This window comes from Scyliorhinus torazame, chromosome 6 (genome assembly GCF_047496885.1).
Source record: "Scyliorhinus torazame isolate Kashiwa2021f chromosome 6, sScyTor2.1, whole genome shotgun sequence".
Lineage (NCBI taxonomy): Eukaryota > Metazoa > Chordata > Chondrichthyes > Carcharhiniformes > Scyliorhinidae > Scyliorhinus > Scyliorhinus torazame.
In genome coordinates this window covers 175,225,656-175,249,885 of record NC_092712.1, presented here as the reverse complement: position 1 = coordinate 175,249,885, position 24,230 = coordinate 175,225,656, and the positions used below count along the sequence as shown (strand labels likewise).

Below are 24,230 nucleotides of genomic sequence, written 5' to 3'. Positions count from 1 at the left end.
GGCGGGCCTGTGCCGTGGGGGCACTCTTTCCCTTCCGCCTCCGCTACGGTCTCCACCATGGCGGAGGCGGAAGAGACTCCCTCCACTGCGCATGCGTGGGAAACTGTCAGCGGCCGCTGACGCTCCCGCGCATGCGCCGCCCGGGGATATCATTTCCGCGCCAGCTGGCGGGGCAACAAAGGCCGTTTCCGCCAGCTAGCGGGGCGGAAATTCCTCCGGCGCCGGCCTAGCCCCTCAATGTTGGGGCTCGGCCCCCAAAGATGCAGAGCATTCCTCCCTTTGGGGCGGCGCGATGCCCGTCTGATTGGCGCTGTTTTGGGCGCCAGTCGGCGGACATCGCGCCGTATCGGGAGAATTTTGCCCCTTATTCTAAATCTAACTTAAAAATAAGAGATTCAAAGTCACCTGTAGGAGGTACTCTGACCATACAGTGCATCTGTACTCCAATGCAAAGCCAAGTTATAAGTATTCATATGATGGTTATGAGATTACTGGAAACATTTTGAATGTAATTTTGATCTCCTAATGTTGGTAGAGGGTTGATAGTTACATTTGTTATGCAGATGTAAACAAATATAACATGACTCTGTTTTTTGATTGTGTCGCGTGTTCTTCATTTCAATGTTACTGTCAGCCGGTTTAGCTCAGTTGGCTAGACAGCTGGCTCATGATGCTGAGCCTGGCCAGCAGCATGCATTCAATTCCCATACTGGCTGAGGTTATTCATGAAGACCCGCCTTCTCAACCTTGCTCATCGTCTGAAGCGCAGTGATCCTCAGGTTAAATCACCACTAGTCAGTTCTCCCCCTCAAAGGGGAAAGCAGTCATCTGGGACTATGGTGACATTACTTACTTACTGTCAGCCCAGTTGAAACAAATAGTGAATAGTTTATAATTTTTATATTGAACACTTTATAACACTTCATAACATTTTTCCTTGTGGAGTCTTTTGTCATTATCCATTAAGTATCCCAAAGTGTGTGATTGCATGGAATTGAACAATAGTGCATCCATTGCATACTCAAATGTGAAAACCTAAGAATCTGTGGAACATCTTAAAATCAGTTTTGTAATATGTTGAATCATTATTTCTGACTAATAAACTAGAAGTCCACAAGTCTACTTCTGATCTGTCTGGAAATTATCTTCTGAAGGTGGTATTGTGACATTCGAATGGATCAGGAACAGATCCAGTTTAAGTTCAATACCCACTAGATCCCCATCCCAATCAGAGTTGAGTTAAACAGGGAGGAGTTCAATGGAGCTTGCGGCATGGGTCAAATAAATCCAGAAGGGAAAGGCTTCATAGGCAATTAAAGGAAGCATTGGAGATGTGTTGGAAACAGGCCATGTTCTTCCCCCCCCCGCCCCCCGCCCCGCCCCGCCCCCCCCCGCCCCCGCCCCCGCCCCCCCCCCCCCCAACCACCAACCCCCGCCCCCCACCCCGTCCATTGGCTGTAGATTTCTGGCCAGGTAGACAAAGAAAGGGTAAGAAATGTATCCAAGTATCCAATGGAAAATAAAATTTACATAAATTGAATTATCTTTTGCCTATAAAGTTCAGGTTTTTCTTTTGATTCTATTAAGAGCAACCTGCTAAGTATAGTGCTAACCGCAGGCAACCCCCCCCCGCCCCGCCACCCCGCCCCCCCCCGCCCCCCCCGCCCGCCCGCCCCGCCCCCCCCCGCCCCCCCCCACCCACCCCATCCCACCCCCCCGCCCCCCCCAACCACCCCATCCCACCCCCCCAACCACCCCATCCCACCCCCCCGCCCCCCCCGCCCCACCCCCCCCCCCGCCCCCCCCGCCCCACCCCCCCCCCGCCCCCCCACCCGCCCCACCCCACCCCCCCCGCCCCACCCCACCCCCCCCGCCCCCCCCGCCCCCCCCGCCCCGCCCCACCCCACCCCCCCGCCCCACCCCCCCGCCCCACCCCCCCCGCCCCTGCCCGCCCCCCCCCGCCCCCCCGCCCCTGCCCCCCGCCCCTGCCCGCCCCTGCCCCCCCACCCGCCCCCCCCCACCCGCCCCACCCCACCCCCCCGCCCCCCCCGCCCCACCCCACCCCCCCCGCCCCCCCCACCCGCCCCACCCCGCCCCCCCCGCCCCGCCCCACCCCACCCCCCCCGCCCCGCCCCACCCCACCCCCCCCGCCCCACCCCACCCCACCCTCCCCGCCCCACCCCACCCTCCCCGCCCCACCCCACCCCACCCCCCCGCCCCACCCCACCCCACCCACCCCCGCCCCCCCCGCCCCCCCCGCCCCTGCCCGCCCCGCCCCCCCGCCCCACCCGCCCCCACCCCACCCCCCCACCCCGCCCCCCACCCGCCCCCACCCCGCCCGCCCCCCCCCGCCCCCCGCGCCCCCCCCCGCCCCCGCCCGCAGGGCAGCACGGTGGTGCAGTGGTTAGCACTGGGGCCTCGCGGTGCTGAGGTCCAAGGTTCGATCCCGGCTCTGGGTCACTGTCCATGTGGACTTTGCACATTCTCCCCGTGTTTGTGTGGGTTTCGCCCCCACAACCGAAAGATGTGCAGGGTAGGTGAATCGGCCACACAAAATTGCCCCTTAATTGGAAAAAATGAATTGGGTGCTCTAAATTTTTTTTTTTTAAATACTCCAATGAGATATGATGTCAAAATCTTTTCTTTAAAAATGATGTACAAGTTTTTTAAAAAGAGAATAAATGATGGCATAGTGTGTGACTTTAAAAAAAATCTAGCCAACCTCTATCAGAGCTCAAATCCAGTTTTGTACCTTAGAGACTCATTACACTGATATGTGAAGCCAAGGCTCATTAAAATGGGCAGCTGGAAAGCAACTGTTAAGATGTGAAAGCAGGAAATGTTGATTTGCTGTCTAAATAGGCACTGTGGGAGAAAACATAATTTTGAAACTGTCAAGCAGCAGCAAGTCTCTTCCAGACATAAAGTCCAAATAAAATCTTCAGACTAGATTTTGGCTCCTGAGATGGCTAGCTCAAATTGGGAAATTTCCTGACTCGCCAAACCTGACTCAGTAAAATGTACTCCGGCATGCACAATTTTCACTCCAGGGGCGAAATTCTCCAGAAACGGCGCGATGTCCGCCGACTGGCGCCCAAAACGGCGCCAATCAGACGGGCATCGCGCCGCCCCAAAGGTGCGGAATGCTCCGCATCTTTGGGAGCCGAGCCCCAACATTGAGGGGCTAGGCCGGCGCCGGAGGAATTTCCACCCCGCCAGCTGGCGGAAACGGCCTTTGTTGCCCCACTAGCTGGGGCAGAAATGACATGTCGGGGTGGCGCATGCGCGGGAGCGTCAGCGGCCGCTGACAGTTTCCCACGGATGCGCAGTGGAGGGAGTCTCTTCCGCCTCCGCCATGGTGGAGACCGTGGCGGAAGGGAAAGAGCGCCCCCACGGCACAGGCACGCCCGCGGATCGGTGGGCCCCGATCGCGGGCCAGGCCACCGTGGGGGCACCTCCCGGGGCCAGATCACCCCGCGCCCCCCCCCAGGACCCCGGAGCCCGCCCAGGCCGCCTTGTCCCGCCGTTCAAACGGTGGTTTAATCCACGCCGGCGGGACAGGCAATTTATCGGCGGGACTTCGGCCCATCCGGGCCGGAGAATCCAGCGGGGGGGCCCGCCAACCGGCGCGGCCCGATTCCCGCCCCCGCCGAATATCCAGTGCCGGAGACTTCGCAACCGGCGGGGGCGGGATTCACGCCAGCCCCCGGCGATTCTCCGACCCGGCGGGGGGGTCGGAGAATGATGCCCCAGGTGTTGGATGGAGTTGGACCCACCGGAGCAGGCAATGTCAGCTGGTTCAACAGCCCACTTCAGTTCTCTGGGGCTTGGTTCCTGCTGTTTCAGAAGCTTGTAGACCCTCAGGTTCTCAGCACCAGTGTATTTTTTAAAACTCTCACTGACAGTTGCACCCACCGTGACCCCTCAAACTCTCCATAAACTTAATACCATCTCAGGCACCCATCCGCTTCCCATGCCTCCTCATAAGTCCCATGGCCACTCACCCAGTATTAACCATGGGCTAACCTGAAGAGCCACATGAAGATGAAAAAATAAATTAACAATCTAATACAGCACTGATTCATTCACATTTAGTGGTGAAAAATAATTCGCATTCATAAAATCCATTCAAATATTTTAAATCTCAAGTGGTTAATCTCTTATAAAAACAAGCAAGTTTATATTCAAACCCTACATTAAAGAAATCTAATTCTTTAATAGCCTCTTTAAACTGCCAATAGAACTGTGAACTCAGAACCCCTTGCTGTGATAATTTCAGCTTTTTAAATTCAGCCAAGCAATTATAATTACAAAATAATAGTCCTTGGGAAAATTTCAACAAATCAAGAACTCTATTTAAATGGCATGGCCAGATTTCTTTTTCTAACCTACATCAGATTGCCTGTACATCAAAGCAATTCAGCAGAGATTTTGTTTATTAATTCTCACCGATAGCTGCACACCTTTTTATTAATTTAAGGGTGGAGGATTTTAAAAATCTTCATATTATGATCATGCAGACATTATCCACCATTCAAGAGCATTTACGTTTGCTCTCATCAAATTGTGACTCCCATACTGCCCATTAAGGCCATTGCAACATCCAAAATGGAGTATTTTTGAACTCAAGCACTACATTTAAATTTTCCTGCTGAGTTCAGGTCTCCCTCCTGCAAGATTAATGCCACTCACTCTCTCTCCTACTGGCAAAAATTGGGTCTGTTTTAAATGACAGGCAGGGCTTCTACATCTCGTCCCGCCTGCCATTTTTATAGATCCACGGTTTCTTCATGATTCAGCAAAGGTCCATCTGTTTAGAAGTAGGAACAGGGTAAAATAAGGTTAACACATATACACCTCAGTCCACTAAAGTATATACATTTTTTTCTCCTCAACTTTATATATAATTTATTACCATATATACCTGAGTTTAAAAAAAGAGCAGATGCAAATATTGGTACAGTAATATATATTTACAGGGTAATCTGTAAACTTTTAAGTATAAATAAGGCAAATTAGAACAGCATCAAAAGATATCTGAGATCATTATGACCCAGAAGCTATTGAACAACAGTGTCAGATTAGGCTGCTCAGGTAAATAGTGATACGTAACAACGATGAGACTGTGAGCAACTAACCTGCTATAGAACTGTAAAAAGAAATGCACATAAATTTAAAAAAAGATCATTTTCAAACTATACAACTGGGTAAAAGTTAATGGCATTGAAGTGATTTAAAAAAAATCAAAACTAAGGGCAAATTCCGCTGAGCATTTATCTGGGCAGCCACTATTCTACCAATGGGAGTTTAACTGCAAAAGCTGGAGGAAAACTGAGAGTCAGATTTGCGGAATCATGACCTTAGTTGGAAAGTCTGATTGGTGTAGTAAAGGAAGGGTGGGAGGCGTGCGACTTTCTACACACTGCTTCTAAGCTAGCTGGGAGGGACAGGAACTGAGTGACAGAGATTCACTACTCTGGGGAGTTCATAGTTCCACTGATTTAAAGGGAGCCATCGTAACACTGAAGGCCAGTGCCCAATTATGAGATATGACCCACAAACCTTCAAATAGGTGAGGATGGCCACCAGTTGGTATTATATTACTCTTTGGTATATATATCGTTACTCTTTGCTTTTATATCCAGAATGGTCTGATGGCGTATTTCTGAAGAAAACACCAATTATTAACTTAAAGCAAAACAGATTTATTGAATAATGAATTGATTAATATTGAGTTTGCACACTCTACAGAACTATAACTAGTAATCAAGTAATCTATATTAAAGTATTAATTAATTTAAACTACACGTGCTAACTATGCTGTGTTCTATCTCTCTCACACTCTGCTGTCTAGTCACTCCTGGTTGGAAGAGACCCAAGATCCTTTGAGTCCTCATATGTACAGTGGAATCTAGTGTTGCCCTCTAGTGGTTGTGTTATACTGAGATGTTATAATTAATCCTTTACATGTCTCTATATATACATATCACTACAAATGGAAGGAAGTGTTGAGACAGTATAGTAAAAGCCTGAACTGAAAATGGCAAATTTTTAAAAGTTAGATTATAAGCAATTTTGCAGGGGGACAAAGAAGGAACTGAATGAGAGATGGGGTAATATTCCCCTAATTAGGGCAGTCAAGAGCCAAAGTTGACAACAGCATAAGAGAAGTAGGTGCATGTGATGTACCTCTAGGGCTATGGGTGTCTCCCAGCCCTATGCAACTGAGGTGCCCTCCCTCTGACCCTGTAATGTTCATCTTACATTTTCTAGGTATATATGTCTGAAGCAAACTCCTATTTAACTGTAAATGTATATATGTATATTGTGTGTCTGTATAAGGCCATTAGGCCCAGATAAACCCGATGGACATGATCATAGCAATTATCATACTCGCTGTTGATCTCCACCACTGACTGGGCTGATTTTTAAATTGTCCATGGGGATGAATTCTGAGGCAGGTGGGCCTGAAAGATTGCACACTTGGAAGGTGTCACTTATTCCTGACAACTCAGTGAGTTGTTTTGATTTTCAAACGTAGGGCTGGAAGGGGAAGCCAGCAACCTGCACTCCTCCAATCAATTTCTTTTTGAGCTTCTGGTAAACTTATTATGAATATAAGGAATCACTTGAAATGGCAAGCACAGGCAACAATGGGAGGGGGGGCGTCTGGGACATATTTGATCATAGTTGTTAGGAACACAGCGGGACCCATTGGTGCTCATGACTGCAGTTTGAAAAAGCTGTATTAAAGGGGTGATTTTAAACTCAGTTGCTCATACAGTGACACAGAGTTACAATCACTAGCAGAGAGGTTTGATTTTGTGAGGAGGGAGTGAGACGAATAGGAGGCTGCTAGCCATGCCTGCTTAATCTGACCTTCTGGAGTACCCTTTCCAGATGGAGGGAAGAGTACAGCTCTCATGTCCGCCAGAGCTTATCCATTTCCAAAGGCAACGGCATACCCAGTCATGGCTTCTGTTTGTGTTTTATCATATCGCTCCATTCTTAGCACTTGCCTTCTGCCCAATGCCCCCAGCTGGGTGCTGAACTCAGCTCCAGTCCAATTAGCGGCCGGCACTTTGAAAATTGTATTGCATCACGACTGCTGCAGTGCGGAGTCAGCATCTGGAACTGTTCCAAGCAATGGATTTCTGGGGCGTCATTCTCCGCCGGCGGGAGTCTCCGTTTTACCGGCGCCTGGGGGTTTCCCGACGGCGTGGGGCTGCCCCACAATGGGAAACCCCATTGACCGGCCGGTGTTACGGAGACCCACGCCGGCCGGTCGGGGCAGAAATGTGGCGGGGCGGGTAGGAGAATTTCGCCCCTAATCACAGAATGAAAATTGGATCCCTTGGGTGGGATTCTCCAATAATGGGGCTATGTCGCGTGAAAATCGGCGTCAACCACTCCGGCGTCAACGGTTCCCGAAAGTGAGGAATTCTCCACTTTCTACAGGGCTAGGTTGACGCCGGTGTGGTTTCCGCAGCTCCAGCTGGCGGCAAAGGCACGGAACGGCCGGCATATTTCCTCGCATGCGCGTGGGTTCCCTTCTCCGTGCCGGCCCCCGGGCAATATGGCGGAACCCTACAGGGGCCTGGCACGGAGGAAAGAAGGAGGCCCCCCACGGAACCAGCCCGCCTGCCGATCGGTAGGTCCCGATCATGGGCCAGGCCACTGTGGGTGCCCCCTCCGGGTCGGATTCCTCCGCCCCCTCCCCAGGACAGCCCCCGCACACTTACCTGCCAGGTCCCTCCATGTGTGAGGTAAATAATTCACGCCGGTGGGGACTGGGCAAAACGTGTCGGCCGCTCGGCCCATCGGGGCCCGGAGAATCGCCGGGGGGAAGGGGGGGAGGGGGGCGCTGTCAACGGCCCCCGACCGGCATGGCGGGACCTTCATTAGGGACCTTCAAGCAGCTATTGGATAGGTACATGGATTACAGTAAAATGATAGTGTAGATTTATTTGTTCTCAAGGGCAGCACGGTAGCATTGTGGATAGCACAATTGCTTCACAGTTCCAGGGTCCCAGGTTGGATTCCGGCTTGGGTCACTGTCTGTGCGGAGCCTGCACGTCCTCCCCGTGTCTGCATGGGTTTCCTCCGGGTACTCCGGTTTCCTCCCACAGTCCAAAGATGTGCGGGTTAGGTGAATTGGCCAATGATAAATTGCCCTTAATGTCCAAATGGCCCTTGGTGTTGGGTGGAAGTGTTGAGTTTGGGTAGGGTGCTCTTTCCAAGAGCTGGTGCAGACTCAAAGGGCCGAATGGCCTCCTTCTGCACTGTAAATTCAATGATAATCTATGATTAATCTAGGACAAAGGTTCGGCACAACATCGTGGGCCGAAGGTCCTGTTCTGTGCTGTATTTTTCTATGTTCTATGTTCTATGAATCCCGCCGGTGCCCGAAAAACGGCGCCAGAGAATAGGGGGGCAACATTATTCTCAGATCAGAGCTGCTCGATCTCGGTGGACTGGGACCCATCCCTCTATAGTCCAGTGGAAAACCTGACCCTCTCAAAAAATGTTTCTAAGTGTCAATGAATGGCAGCAGAGAACCACTCCCAGCTCCAGTGGCAACACTTGAATTCGGGAGAATCGTCTCCTAGATTTCTGAGGCTGAAAATCTGACCAACAGAATATTAAGATTTATCACTTTAATTTTAAACATATATTTCTTTAATTTTACACACAATTGAACTTTATAAAAATTTATTGTGTTGAATAATAGTTCTTTGTCTTTTTTTGTTTCTTTCCTATGGCAACTTGTGTGCTTTCACAACAGGCTCAGGTAAGACAATATGGACCATTGTAAAAATGTATCTGTCATGTGTGTATGTGTGTGTAATTCAGTATAATTATAATCCTTTTTATTGAGGTATTTGTATTAATTATTTGTACTTTCTGTAAAATTTGAATTAATTTCTTGCTTGAATTAATTAACTGTTAGATGTGTATTTGAGTGTGTGTATTTGAATGACTGCATCCCCAATACTTTGATCGTCAGAGGATAAGCTACATGTGATAGAATTTTGACAGGATGTTAATGAGATATTTACAGGAAGCTCATAATATATACCCAAGACCCTAATATATCATGGATAAGATAGTAAAGTAACAGATATAGATGCATTAAGTGATTAATATAACCTACCTCCAAATTAAATTCCTAATTTTTTGGATCCTTTTAAGATACATCAAGTCACTATCTTAGCAACAAATGGTTTTCGTCAAATAGAAATCATACCATTCAAATACATGTTTAAAACTATTCAATATTGGAAAGTTGTTCAATTGTAAAAACAAATATAGGGCAGGATTTTATGGCCCTTCTTGCCATGGGATCTTCCGGTCTTGCCAAAGGCAACCCCCATGGCAGGTTCCCCGGCGGTGGGATGTGCAAGCTACGAAAACTCCGTAGACATCAATGCAACCGGAAAATCCCGTCGCCAGCTGACGGCGAGCCGCCTCCACCACCAAGAAACATGCCGGGCCAGAGTAGGAGCGGAAGCTTTTCCAGAGTTTATAAATATCAGGCGACTCAGACCCTTCTGCATTTGTCAGAATAAAAAACAAACCACAAACACACTATAGACGGTCAATAATGCCATCAATAATGTTCCAAATCCCAGCCGAAGGAGTTGCTGCTGGGAATGGAAGCTGTGTTTATATCACTGCACTACTGCTGACAAAGTCTGTAAAAGCACCTAGAATTTCTTTAAAATTCCCACAAACTCATTGACAGGTCAATTGTTTCTATTGGTGAGGTACATCAAAGGTTGGAGCTCAATGGGACAAAAACAGATCAGGCAACATGCCAAATTCAGTACCTATGCCCTTGTAAGAACAGGGTCAGGGCAACGAATGGAAGTCAGTGACTAAACATTCAGCCATGGATGCAAAAGCAGCTGCAGCTGCATCACATTATTCGGTGCCAGTCAAGCAGTTGCCTGTAAAATGGCAGATTTGAAGCTCCACATCATACAAAGAACAAAGAACAAAGAAATGTACAGCACAGGAACAGGCCCTTCGGCCCTCCAAGCCCGCGCCGACCATACTGCCCGACTAAACTACAATCTTCTACACTTCCTGGGTCCGTATCCTTCTATTCCCATCCTATTCATATATTTGTCAAGATGCCCCTTAAATGTCCCTATCGTCCCTGCCTCCACTACCTCCTCCGGTAGTGAGTTCCAGGCACCCACTACCCTCTGCGTAAAAAACTTGCCTCGTACATCTACTCTAAACTTTGCCCCTCTCACCTTAAACCTATGCCCCCTAGTAATTGACCCCTCTACCCTGGGGAAAAGCCTCTGACTATCCACTCTGTCTATGCCCCTCATAATTTTGTATACCTCTATCAGGTCGCCCCTCAACCTCCTTCGTTCCAGTGAGAACAAACCGAGTTTATTCAATCGCTCCTCATAGCTTATGCCCTCCATACCAGGCAACATTCTGGTAAATCTCTTCTGCACCCTCTCTAAAGCCTCCACATCCTTCTGGTAGTGTGGCGACCAGAATTGAACACTATACTCCAAGTGTGGCCTAACTAAGGTTCTATACAGCTGCAACATGACTTGCCAATTCTTATACTCAATGCCCCGGCCAATGAAGGCAAGCATGCCGTATGCCTTCTTGACTACCTTCTCCACCTGTGTAGCCCCTTTCAGTGATCTGTGGACCTGTACTCCTAGATCTCTTTGACTTTCAATACTCTTGAGGGTTCTACCATTCACCGTATATTCCCTACCTGCATTAGCCCTTCCAAAATGCATTACCTCACATTTGTCCAGGTTAAACTCCATCTGCCATCTCTCCGCCCAAGTCTCCAGACAATCTAAATCCTGCTGTATCCTCAGACAGTCCTCATCGCTATCCGCAATTCCACCAACCTTTGTGTCGTCTGCAAACTTACTAATCAGACCAGTTACATTTTCCTCCAAATCATTTATATATACTACAAAGAGCAAAGGTCCCAGCACTGATCCCTGTGGAACACCACTGGTCACAGCCCTCCAATTAGAAAAGCATCCCTCCATTGCTACCCTCTGCCTTCTATGGCCTAGCCAGTTCTGTATCCACCTTGCCAGTTCACCCCTGATCCCGTGTGACTCCACCTTTTGTACTAGTCTACCATGAGGGACCTTGTCAAAGGCCTTACTGAAGTCCATATAGACAACATCTACTGCCCTACCTGCATCAATCATCTTAGTGACCTCCTCGAAAAACTCTATCAAGTTAGTGAGACACGACCTCCCCTTCACAAAACCGTGCTGCCTCTCACTAATACGTCCATTTGCTTCCAAATGGGAGTAGATCCTGTCTCGAAGAATTCTCTCCAGTAATTTCCCTACCACTGAAGTAAGGCTCACCGGCCTGTAGTTCCCGGGATTATCCCTGCCACCCTTCTTAAACAGAGGAACAACATTGGCTATTCTCCAGTCCTCCGGGACATCCCCTGAAGACAGCGAGGATCCAAAGATTTCTGTCAAGGCCTCAGCAATTTCCTCTCCAGCCTCCTTCAGTATTCTGGGGTAGATCCCATCCGGCCCTGGGGACTTATCTACCTTAATATTTTTTAAGACACCCAACACCTCGTCTTTTTGGATCACAATGTGACCCAGGCTATCTACACCCCCTTCTCCAGACTCAACATCTACCAATTCCTTCTCTTTGGTGAATACTGATGCAAAGTATTCATTTAGTACCTCGCCCATTTCCTCTGGCTCCACACATAGATTCCCTTGCCTATCCTTCAGTGGGCCAACCCTTTCCCTGGCTACCCTCTTGCTTTTTATGTAAGTGTAAAAAGCCTTGGGATTTTCCTTAACCCTATTTGCCAATGACTTTTCATGACCCCTTCTAGCCCTCCTGACTCCCTGCTTAAGTTCCTTCCTACTTTCCTTATATGCCACACAGGCTTCGTCTGTTCCCAGCCTTTTAGCCCTGACAAATGCCTCCTTTTTCTTTTTGACGAGGCCTACAATATCATTCGTCATCCAAGGTTCCCGAAAATTGCCGTATTTGTCTTTCTTCCTCACAGGAACATGCCTGTCCTGTATTCCTATCAACTGACACTTGAAAGCCTCCCACATGTCAGATGTTGATTTGCCCTCAAACATCCGCCCCCAATCTATGCTCTTCAGTTCCCGCCTAATATTGTTATAATTAGCCTTCCCCCAATTTAGCACATTCATCCTCGGACCACTCTTATCCTTGTCCACCAGTACTTTAAAACTTACTGAATTGTGGTCACTGTTACCGAAATGCTCCCCTACTGAAACATCTACCACCTGGCCGGGCTCATTCCCCAATACCAGGTCCAGTACCGCCTCTTCCCTAGTTGGACTGTTTACATATCATAGAATCATATAGTGCCTACAAAGCAGAAGGAGGTCATTCAGCCCATCGAGTCTTCACCAACCCTTGGAAAGAGCACAATACCTAGACCCAGGCCCCCACCCTATCTCAGTCACCCCATCCACCTAACCTTTTGGACACTAAGGGGCAATTTAGCATGGCCAATCCACCTAACCTGCCCATCTTTGGACTGTGCACCCGGAAGAAACCCATGTAGACACGGCGAGAAAGTACAAACTCCACACAGTCACCTGAGGCCGGAATTTAACCCGGATCCCTGGTGCTGTGAGGCAGCAATGGAACCACTCTGCCACCGTGCTACTCATAAAAGGGTTGCCTCTGACCCTTTCCCAGACAACATTGTTATCTGGACCTCAGCCTTTGATAGAAGTTTAAACACAGTGGCAGCCATCATTGGTTCACACAGAGTTATTACAGCATGCATTGGGCTACAGGAAATTTGTATTATATCCACTTTTACCTCTTTCAAGACTTTCCATACATCCAGTGTGAGAGGCCTGTATTTGTTCCAGTAGTTTTCAGTCATTTCCCATTGTTTGCAAATTAAATTAAAAGTTAAATTAAAAGTCCATGGGTGGGATTCTCCGGTCTCCGACAGCGAAATTGCATTTGATGACTGGCCGGAGAATCCCTGTTGGCGCCGAAATTGGGTGCGGCGCGCTTTTGCGATGCTGCACCTCCTCCAAAACGGCGTACCCGCAGACTACGGCATAGGCCTCACCCGAGTCCCTCCCCCGATGCTCCACCGCCGATGGGCCGAGTTCCCGACAGTGTGGGACACGTGTCCTTTTTTTTGGGGGGGGAACCCGGCGTGGCGGCTGGGGACTGAGTCCTGCGCCACCACAGTCAGGTGGGAGCCATTCCGCGGGCAGGAGGGGCTTTGGCAGGGGCTGGGGGAACTGGTAGGGGGTGGTCCAGGTGTGGCGAGCCTGGTCAAAGGGGGGCATTATTTGGCAGGCCGGGTCTGCGCACGGCCGGCGCCATGTTGCACAGTACGGCCACTGCAGGCTGCCGCCATGCGCATGCGCTACTGCGGACCCGGCAATTCTCCGGCAGTATTCGCAGCAAAAGCCAGGGGCTCTGCGCTGCATGCCTGCTAGCCCCCCACCAGACGGAGGATCGCTGCAGCTTTTGTGCTGTTTTTTCGGGCATAAAAATGCCACTGTTCCCACGCTGGCATCAGCACATAGTCTACCAAACGGAGAATCCAGCCCCATATCTTCCAGTCTTGGATATATCGGAGATTGGATGTACATCGAAAGATATGCATCAGGACTCTGTGGAAGTGCTGATGCACAGGCCCTTTTGGGAATTGGCAGGAGGTTTAAACTTCCAATGGGAAATTCCCTGCTGCCCAGAACCCTGAGTGAATATGCCCATTGCTGGAACGAAGGAGGTTGAGGGGAGTCCTGATAGAGGTCTACAAAATTATGAGGGGCATAGACAGAGTGGATAGTCAGAGGCTTTTCCCCAGGGTAGAGGGGTCAATTACTAGGGGGCATAGGTTTAAGGTGAGAGGGGCAAGGTTTAGAGTAGATGTACGAGGCAAGTTTTTTACGCAGAGGGTAGTGGGTGCCTGGAACTCGCTACCGGAGGAGGTGGTGGAAGCAGGGACGATGTGACATTTAAGGGGCATCTTGACAAATACATGAATAGGATGGGAATAGAGGGATACGGACCCAGGAAGTGTAGAAGATTGTAGTTTAGTCGGGCAGCATGGTCGGCACGGGCTTGGAGGGCCGAAGGGCCTGTTCCTGTGCTGTACATTTCTTTGTTCTTTGAACTAAAGTTAAAAACCTGGTATAGATCTAAGCAACTTACAAGATACTACCTCAGGAAATTTTAAACAGTTTACCTCCACATGCCCCCAACCATCCAACCATCTCCCACAACTAACTCTCAACCAGTTACGACAATCCCCTTACCCCTCTAGCATTCTCCTGGCCACATGACTATCCCCTGACCCGACTACATATTCACTCAACTATCCATCTCACCCACCCACCTATCCACTCTCCTACATTACCCACCTCTGCATCTCACCCACCTATCTACCTCACCTAACTTACCCACTCACCTACCTATCCACCTAACCCACTCACATTCATCTACTCATCCAAACACTAACCCACATTCAAAGACTCGACCTTTAAACTTATCTAATAGGGCAGCTGGTGCTGTAAAAAGTGAGCATGTCCTCTCTTCCCGGCTCTACTCCGCTCTGATGGAGTTCCCCAGGAGACCAGGCACAGCACATTTCCCTGACAGCCAGGATCAGGAGATTCTGAAAGAAATGCACAGTAGTATCGGGTAAAAATCTTCGCAGGTTGCATTGCTGCTGACTGGATGTTGAGGCCGAGACCATAAGATGCAGGAGCAGAAGTAGGCCATTCGGCCCATCGGATCTGCTCCGCAATTCAATGAGATCATGACTGATCTGAAATAATACTCAACTCCACTTTCCTGCCTTATCCCCATAACCCTTGGTTCTCTTACTGATTAAGAATCAGTCTGTTTCGGCCTTGACCCAGCCTCTACAGCTCTCTTCAATAAAGAATTCCAAGGATTCATTACCCTCTGAGAAAAGATTCCTCCTCATCTCGGTCTTAAATGGGCAACCCCTTACTCTTTGATTATGTCCTCTGGTCCGAGACTCTCCCACAAGAAGGAACAACCTCTCGGCATCTACTCTGTTAAACCCCTGAAAATCTTATATGTCTCAATAAGGTTGCTCCTCATTCCTCAAAACTCCAATGAGTGCAGGCCCAACATACTTAACCTCTCCTCATAAGAAAATCCCTGATGTCAAGTAGAACAGTTTTTTTAAATGGGCAGTTTTAATTAAGGTTTTTGAATAATACTTTTTTATAAAAGACCTAGCTACCAGAATGTTAGATATCTTTCACAAATTGGATAGAACTTGGAAGAAACTACAGGGTATCAATTTAGATTATTTAATGACATCACATTAATTTACCTTAAGGTGTCATATCAGTGTGACCTTAAAATAATTAAAAACTTCAATTTTTAAAATTCATTTACGGGATGTGGCCGTCGCTGGTTAGGCCAGTATTTATTGCCCAGCCCTAGTTGCCTTTCAGAAGGTGGTGGTGAGTTGTCTTCTTGAACCTCTGCAGTCCCTGTGTTGTAGGTATACCCACTGTTCTGTTAGGGAGGGCGTTCCAGGATGTTGCCCCAGCGACAGTGAAGGAGCGGTGATATATTTCCAAGTCAGGGTGTTGAGTGACTTGGAGGGGACCCTCCAGGTGTTGGGGTTCCCAGGTATCTGCTGCTCTTGTCCTTTGAGGTGGTAGTGGTCATGGGTTTGGAAGGTGCTGTCTAAGGAACCTTCAATTAATTGCCATTTACAAATTAATGATTGTAACTTAAATCTTCCTTTCAAATTCATGTTGTTTAGTAAATGAGAGTTAATTTCAGCAGAAGTTGCTTCACAACAACATTGGACAAGTCGCAGAAATTGTAGCAAACTGGCTCTAATATGTAATATATGTATATATGCTGATCTTATTTAGGAACAATAAGCCACTTGATACTGTTTACTTGAGCACATCAATTTATTTAGCTGGAGATGATAACAGCTGCGATGATAGGTTTAATTAGCCTGCAGCTGATATGACAACACAACAGGTAATCTTTGAGAGTAATTCGAATAACTTTTTTAATCCGCCCAATTATAAACACCAGACATCCCCTGCCCCCCCCCCACCTCTGCCCCCCCCCCACCTCTGCCCCCCCCCCCCACCTCTGCCCCCCCCCCCCCACCTCTGCCCCCCCCCCCCCCCCACCTCTGCCCCCCCCCCCCCCACCTCTGCCCCCCCCCCCCCCCATACATTCATGTCAGGAGGAAAACAGTCATATGGAGACCAATTAATTGATCAGTTAATTCACAGGGCAAAACTTGTTTCTACTCCAGGAAATTCTTAAGTTTCTTAAAATAATACTAAATGGGGATTGGGAGAAGTAGGTAAATTTCTCTAATTGCTCAGAATTCATGCATGCATTAAAATGCACAGTAAATGGGCACAATCCATAAGCTGTAGATTACTTTTGGTATCAATTTTCTCCCGATCAGAACAGAAGACCCAAACTTATTCCCAGAAAAAAAGCATAAAATAAGGCAGACAGACTCCTTCACAAACTGAGTGAGTTATCAATAGGTCACTCCTGTTTGTCAGTACACAAGTAAATGGGGAGGATCAGTTGAAATAATAATTAGAAAGAGCTGTTTCAAAATACAGATACTAATATATGCAGCTATAGTTTAACTTACTAATTTATTATATATTAAAAGTGACAAAAGAAAATAGTACCATTGATCTTCATTATAATACTTCAAATATATGTTTCTCATGATACACTTTATGCCAACAATAAATCTGCAATGTGAATCCAGAGTCAAGACCTACCTTGCTCTGAAGAGAACAACATGATACTCCGTGGAGAATACAGCCTCACACTCCTTTGAATTTGGCATCAGAGTGAATGAAAATCCACTTGGGGCTACTTTAGCTTACCTGACATTAATTTAAATTTTCAAAGCATAAGAATTCCTTTTCATTTTGTTTTAGCTATTTCAAGTCTACCTCCTGGGAGGAAAGCTCAGAATATGCATGTGAGCATAATTGCAGAGCACTTTCTCCTGAATAGGTTCATTGGAGTTCTGGAGCCAAGCAATATGCTCCATACTGCTGTGAGACCAGCAGTTTGAACATTAATACAGCATGCTCTTAGCCTCTATGAGCTGAGAACATTACGCTGTAGTGAATAATTCACTTTTACAGGGACAGGTTATTTTACAAGAGCAAGCATTTTATGCTTTTTTCTTTAAACTAAATGAAAGATTGTTCTTTCTGTACTTGTGCCTCAGTCAGTGCTATTGAAAAGATACTTATTGAAATTTGTATCTTTGCACAGTCATCACCATCATTAATTCTGATATCCTCACTGCCACTTGTGTTTCTTTATCCCAATAATTATGGTTGACTGTTTTGTTCTATCCACCAAGGTCATCGTCTACTTTATCCAACCTTTGATCTTTGATTTTCCACTGGGGCTTTTTCCAAAAGCTTCTGAAATCAAGCTTTGCACAGCTGCAATAATTATCCAATCCATCATCCAGCCAAGTCTAGCAGAGGGACAATGCATGACATTTTTTGATTGTGTTGAGTTGCACAAAAACCTTCTGCTCCTCCGAGAATAGAAATCAGAATTTCAGCCAGTTTCAGTAGTGTTGAACTGGGAGCAAGATCTGAACGGTGAGTATTTGAAGTAACTAATATTTATTTAATTCAGTATTATGTACATCATTTTCATAGGTATATGAGGTGGTTCCCTGTCACAGTGACTGCAGTCAGTATGTGTGGATAGCAGAACCATGGAGTGTGTGCAAAGTGAGCAATGTGGACCTAAAGGATAACTGTGGAGAAGGAGTGCAAACCCGCAAAGTGAGGTAAAGCTCAATAATCAATTTCTTAGTTCAAAGTTCTGATCAAATATTATACAATTGTTGTGTTATTGGGTCTTAACACAAATGTAGCAAACATTGTAATGATGATAAACTAAATGAAAGGTTTTTTTATTAAAGAATAACAAGATTCAGGAGAGCTATTTAGACATGTGTTACCTGCAGACTAACATTGCTCTGACAACTGCATCCCATGCTCACTTGCATCACTTCCTGTGTTGATATGTACCATCACTTCCTGTGATGATATATACTAAACTGTTTACGTATACAGTCATACATTAATCAATATTGAAGCAATATCATAACATCCCCTTTTCCTTAAATAGAAAAATTACACAAGTTATAAGCTATGTATATAATGGAATAGGATAATTGTGAAAATTATTTACACATGTATGGGCACTCCTATTAGCTATTCAAGTATTTCTGAAATGTACAGGTAGTCTGCTGACTTTACCTGATCTGGCAACAGTGAAACTTCGCTGAGATCTGGAATTGTTAAATCTTTTCTCTTGATTTGAAGGCCAAGACTGCCAATTATCCTGTACTTGAATGTTGTGCACACCATCTTCCCTAATTATGGTCTCAGAACTTGAATGTGAATGTCTTCTTGATACTATAGGAAGGTTAGCTTAAGATGCTCTTGGATAATTCTGTCCTTCCTCAATGTCACTCCATTCAGGGTGATTACCTTGTATACTGTGGCTCATTAAAGATCTTTGATACTGGCTCTTATTGCACATGGTTCACTCTGACATTCTGCCCTATATGCAGAGGAGGCAACTCCATGCTCGCATTTTTGTCATGCGTGATTTTCATTTTTTTTGGTTTTACCAACAATTTGTTTTAGACTGAGAATGATCTGATCAGATGATAACTTGCAAGTGTTGTCCTGACTTGCTTTCCAAACATGATCTCTTCTGGGGATGGTAGTACCTTATCTAGTGGTGTTGCTTGCAGGTGTAACATTGCTAATTGAATGTCTTGATTGATCTCCTTCCATTTCAGGATTAGTAACTTTACCATTTGCAACATTCTTTTTTCTAGTCCTTTTAATCTTGGATAGTGTGGGGATAATATAACTTGATTTACAGCCCATGTTATGCACATGTCTTGGAATGGCTTATTGGTGTACCCTGAACCATTATCTGACCTATTTCCTCCGGGGACCCAAAAAGATTGAATATTGCACTCATTGTGTTTGCTACAGATGTGCTTGGTGTATCCCTTAGTTGGTGAATGATAAGAAATTTGAAGAAGTAATCGATACTAAGAAGTCATCACCTCTAACAGTGAATAAGTCAGGTGCAATTCTTAGCCATAGATGTGATGTAACGTTGTGAGGATGGAGTGGCTCTTGTGTTCATTCGGCAGTTGCTCCTGACACGCCTTGCACATCCTCACTGTTCTGTCTTTATTGATCCCTCGCCAATAATCTGTCTCACATGCGAGTCATCGTGTCTTTTCAATGCCTGTGTGACCTTGATATAACTGGGTAAGTGCACCTTGACAAAGCATTTTGGTATCAATACCTGTCTGCCCTTGAAAATTACTCTTCTTGAAATGCCTATTTTGTCACGGTGTGGCCAAAAGATTCGGAACCTTATTTGTTGTATCTGGCCATCCATTTATGATGAACTCTCATATTGCCTTGAGATCAAGATTACTGGAAGTCTCTCTTTAGAGTTCTTTGAGTTTTCTTTTCTTTCCAAATCATATTAGCTCAATGTTATAAATATCTTCTAGTTCCACTTTGTCTACTTGAACATCCAACAGTACCATGGTGGCACAGTGGTTAGCACTGTTGCTTCACAGCACCAGGGTCCCAGCTTCGATTCCTGGCTTGGGTCACTGTGTGGAGTCTGCACATTCTACCCATGTCTGCGTGGGTTTCCTCCGGGTGCTCCCGTTTGCTCCCACAAATCCCGAAAGACGTGCTGTTAGGTAATTTATACTTTCCGAATTCTCCTTCTGTGTACCCGAACAGGTGATTAGGAATGTGGTGATTAGGAGCTTTTCACAGTAACTTAATTTCAGTGTTAATGTAAGCCTACTTGTGACAATAATGATTATTATTATTATATCTTTTGTCTTCTTGAAATTGGGTAACGTGCTCAATAACCATGAGCTTTCCAAGTTTGTACCAAGCCTCACGATCGTATCCTTGCACTTTGGTTTGGAGTCAAGGAGATGTGCTGGTGAGGGGCTTTTGCCAAATCATTTTCAGCAGCTTGTGATCAATATCAACAAAAAAGTGTTTGCCAAACAGGTACATGTTTAATCCAGTGAAACCAAACACGCAATATTTCCCATTCAATATTTAAATAGCTCACCTGAGTTGATGACCACTTCTTTGCCAGACTGTCTACACAATCTTGCCCAGTGTCCTTTTAGACCCACATGTCTTGCTCTGTCTAGGTATTTTGGCTACCTGACTTACATTTGTTGCTGTTCCAAGTGCTTCAATGTATTGCCTGCTCCCAGCTATGGTTTTGTATTTTCTACCATCTTTGAGTAAACTATTGTATATCATTTTCTCTTATCAAGCAGATCCTTTTGAATGACTTTATTGGGGTCAATGTAATTATAAGCTCCATGATTCACATGGAGAGATTTGAGAAATCACAATCTTTGTCTTTGTCTCACTGTCTAACGACAGCAGGTTAATAGTTTCTTTGCTGAACAAAAATCTATCATCTCAGATTTAAAATTAACAACTATTGTAACTTCAACTGCTATTTGTGGGAGAGAGTTCCAAATCTCTACCACCCTTTGCGTGAAAAAATGCTTCCTAACATTTCTGTTGAACAATCTGGCCCTAATGTTTAGACTATACACCCTAGTTTTAGAATCTCCAATCAATGTGTTACAACCTGCATGGGAGCCATGGGACCGGGCCAATGAGGTTTTCTGTGACTCTCAAGGAATATGAGTTACTCCACTGAGGGGGCGGAGCTCCCTCATTAGCGGGGAACAAACATGGAGATAAAAAACCCCGGCCGGATGTGGGCCGGTCACAGGAGTCCCTTTAGGGAGTGGTGGCGTGTGGAGTTTTCATTTAACGTTCAAATAAGCCTTTGTATCCTTTACGCTCCCGTGCGGTCGCTTCCTCTGATCCAACATTGGCAACAAGGATTGTATGGAGTTGCAGACGGCACCATTTCTGCAGTGCTCAGCTGCATCTCCAAAGGCCTCTGAAAGTTGTTTCAATGGCCGCCGACATGCCACACTTTGGGAAGCTTGAGGCATTTGACGCAGGTACCGATGACTGGTCACAGTACATTGAGCATATGAGCGACTTTTTTTGAGCGATCGCTATCATCGGGGTTGAACGGCAGATTGTTCTCCTGTTGACAGCCTATGGTGCACCCACCTTCAACAGACCCAAAACCTTAACGTACCGCGTCGTCCCAGACTCAGGGGGCTGGATTCTCCATTTCTGCGGTTGAGTACCGGCTCGAACGGAGAATCCACGGGAGGTTCACGTGAAAAGAATCAACACCGATTCTGGTACCGATGAGGGGCTGGACCACTGCGCCGAAAATGGCCGGGGAATGGCTGGATCACTGGCCGCGTATGCACACTGCTGACGCCCTGCACCGGTCGTGCCGTACAACATGGCGCCGGCCATTCGCTAAACCTGACCCACCAACAGCGACCTAGCAGCCAATCCCCTGGCCACCCCCCATCAGTCTCTCCAGCCTAACAGACGCCCCCCCCCCCTCCCCCCCCCCCCCTGCCAGCGGCATGGATCCCAGCTGAATGTGACGTCGCTGGACACAGTTTGCAGCCGGCACGCCGGCTCAGACCACACGTGGCCCGCGCCGTCGGGAACTCGGCACATCGGGAGCGGAGCATCGTGGGTGGGCCGGCCGATGGGGCACCAACAGCAGTGCGACTGCTCGCGTTACGATGACGGCAGTTTGGAGGAGATGGAGAATCGCAAACCGGCATCAAACCGGCGCCGGCCCCGAGTCCGGCATCTGAATTGATCCTACGCCTGATCGCTGATTACGATTTCGACGTCGGGCAACAGAGAATCCCGTCAAGGTCTTTCGCAGACTTAGTCACCCTGGTAGGGAAACATTCCAACCTCAGATTGTCCGTCATTGTCCAGCGCTATCATTGTAATATGGCTGAACGAACCCCTGGAGAGTCAGTGTTGAAATATTTAGTGTGCCTCCAGACACTCGCATAGTTTTGCAAATATGGGGCTGCTCTTTCGAAGATGATTCAAGACAGGCTGGTTTCTGGTATCTGCAACATGGTCTCCCAGTAAAAGCAGCTCACCAGGCCCCAGCTGGACCTCAAAAGGGCTAGTGAGATAGCCCTATCGTGGGAAAGTGCAGAGCAGGGCATGCAAGAGCTTTAGGGGATGGAGGTCCTTAGTCTAGTCTTGGTGGGCGACACCCTTTCGACCGGGCTACCCCGACCTCTGATAATAATCGCCTCGCCTTGCTTCGGGCCAAGAGTCGGCCAAGGACACACCAGACTTCTGGACAGATGATGACCTCGAGTTTGCGGCACTGCTGAAACCCACACCATCCACTATCGCAGATACACTCACCTCGGTTGGGCACATAAGTGATGAGGCTCCCGGGTCATGGTCTGGTGCGCACCACACAGCCGAGCCGGTACAGCAGGTGAAGTTTGGAGCAGCCGAGGGGCTGGACGGTCGGAGGGCAGCCCAGGCCCAGCAAACAGCTGCCGCCCAGATGGTTCCCGGGTTCCTGGAATTACTGGACCCACCCGGAGACCCGATGCATATGGAGACCCAGGTACTGAACAACGGGATGAGGGCCATCTTCCAGCACCTGCAGACACAGTTGGAGGAGTCCAGGAGCAGGGAGTGGTGCCGCTCATCACAGCCACCCAGGCCGACACCACATGGGTGGCGTCCGCGGTGGAGGCAATGGGGGAAATGGTTTCGGCCATCGGTCAGGTTCTGTAAGGCGTTGGGCTTAATGTGCACGCGTCATCCGTGGCCCAGGAGAGGGCTGCCCTCTCACAGGCAGCCATCTCACAGAGCCAACAGGACATTGCTGCCACACTCCGGGCACTGGCCCAGTCTCAGCAGGCCTTGGCCCAGTCCCAGAAGTCCATCGCTGAGAGCATCGGCTGCCTGGCGCACATGCTGCATGGCGTAGCGCACTCACAGGTAGAGGTTGCACAGGGATGTCGCACTCCCTGGGTTCCGTCGCTGCAAATGCTCGGACCCTGGTCGATACCGCTGCAGGCCTCCAGGACTGGCAGCGCCATGTGTCGTGGGTGCGACGGTGCATGTCTCCAATCGCAGCTCCGTCCCACAGTGAGGCCCAGGGCCACCGGGCTCCCCGAGGGAGGAGGAGGTTCTGAGGCCCGTCCCAGTAACTCCAGCAAAGGGACTTGAACACTCGGCCTCCCCCCGTTCCGTCCCTGGTGCATCTGGTGGGCAGCGGGCAGGACAGGGTGGCACCACGCCATCCAGCACGCCCGCCGAGCAACCTGGCCCATCGAAGCCGGACTGCCCCAGGAAACACGTGCCGACGGGGAGCCACGTCGCAGGGCAGGAGTCTCAGCAGTCCGCCTCTACTCCTGCTGTACCATCTGGGGATAAACCTAGGTCTAGTGGTAGGGCCCGTAAGGCAAAGAAGCTAGACACATAGTTAATTGGCACGGGTGCAGGGCACAGTTTAGTTATAGGGGCTAGGGCATGAATGTCATGATTAAAGTCACTGTTACACTGAATTTTGAAGACTCTGTGCTATTTCCTGTGCCAGGGGGCTCATTAGGGTGACCGAGTGGCGCTGGGGTTTACGTTCGGTGCAACGGTGATGCCGTGTGTGCGTTCCCGCACCCCCCCCCCTCCCAAACCAGACACCGTCGTCCTCGGCACTCCGACGCCAGCTACCCCACATGGGCACATGATGGAGCGTCCGTGACGAACGCAGTGACCGGATGGTTCAGCTATTGCCATGAGTCAGACTTTGTCTAACGAATCTGAGCTCTCAGCTCATCGCAGAGCGGGCTGTCATCATTCAACATGGCACTGATCACACCCGCTTACACAATCATCAATGTAGTGCAATCCCGTAGTGCCGCAGTGGTACGGTGATGTGAAATTGGTGCGGTGTACGCGGTGCGGTGATGCGGTGGGGGTGGTGGGTGGTGCCCGCGTGCGCGACTGGCGGTACAAGTGACAGTGTTCAGCGAATCCCTCCCCCGCGGTGTGTGAACCATGCGTCCACCAATGCGTTGCGTGCCCGCTGTCCTCGACGGTGCAGCCTCCTAGCCATAATCAGCACCCAGGTCGTGTCTGTGTACGGCGCCCCGCCCCCCCACCCTGATGCACGTCATCCTCCTCCTCCTCGTTTGCGTTTTC

General features: G+C 48.3%; 1 protein-coding gene across 1 annotated transcript in view; it reads left to right on the top strand.

Moving 5' to 3' along the window:
* Positions 1-24,230, top strand: part of thsd7aa (thrombospondin, type I, domain containing 7Aa) — a 712,619-nt gene that overhangs the window by 591,641 nt on the left and 96,748 nt on the right. Inside the window, exons 15-16 of the mRNA XM_072509118.1 lie at positions 8,786-8,791; positions 17,718-17,851. Coding sequence (XP_072365219.1) covers positions 8,786-8,791; positions 17,718-17,851 — 140 coding nt within the window. The remainder of the gene's footprint in view (positions 1-8,785; positions 8,792-17,717; positions 17,852-24,230) is intronic.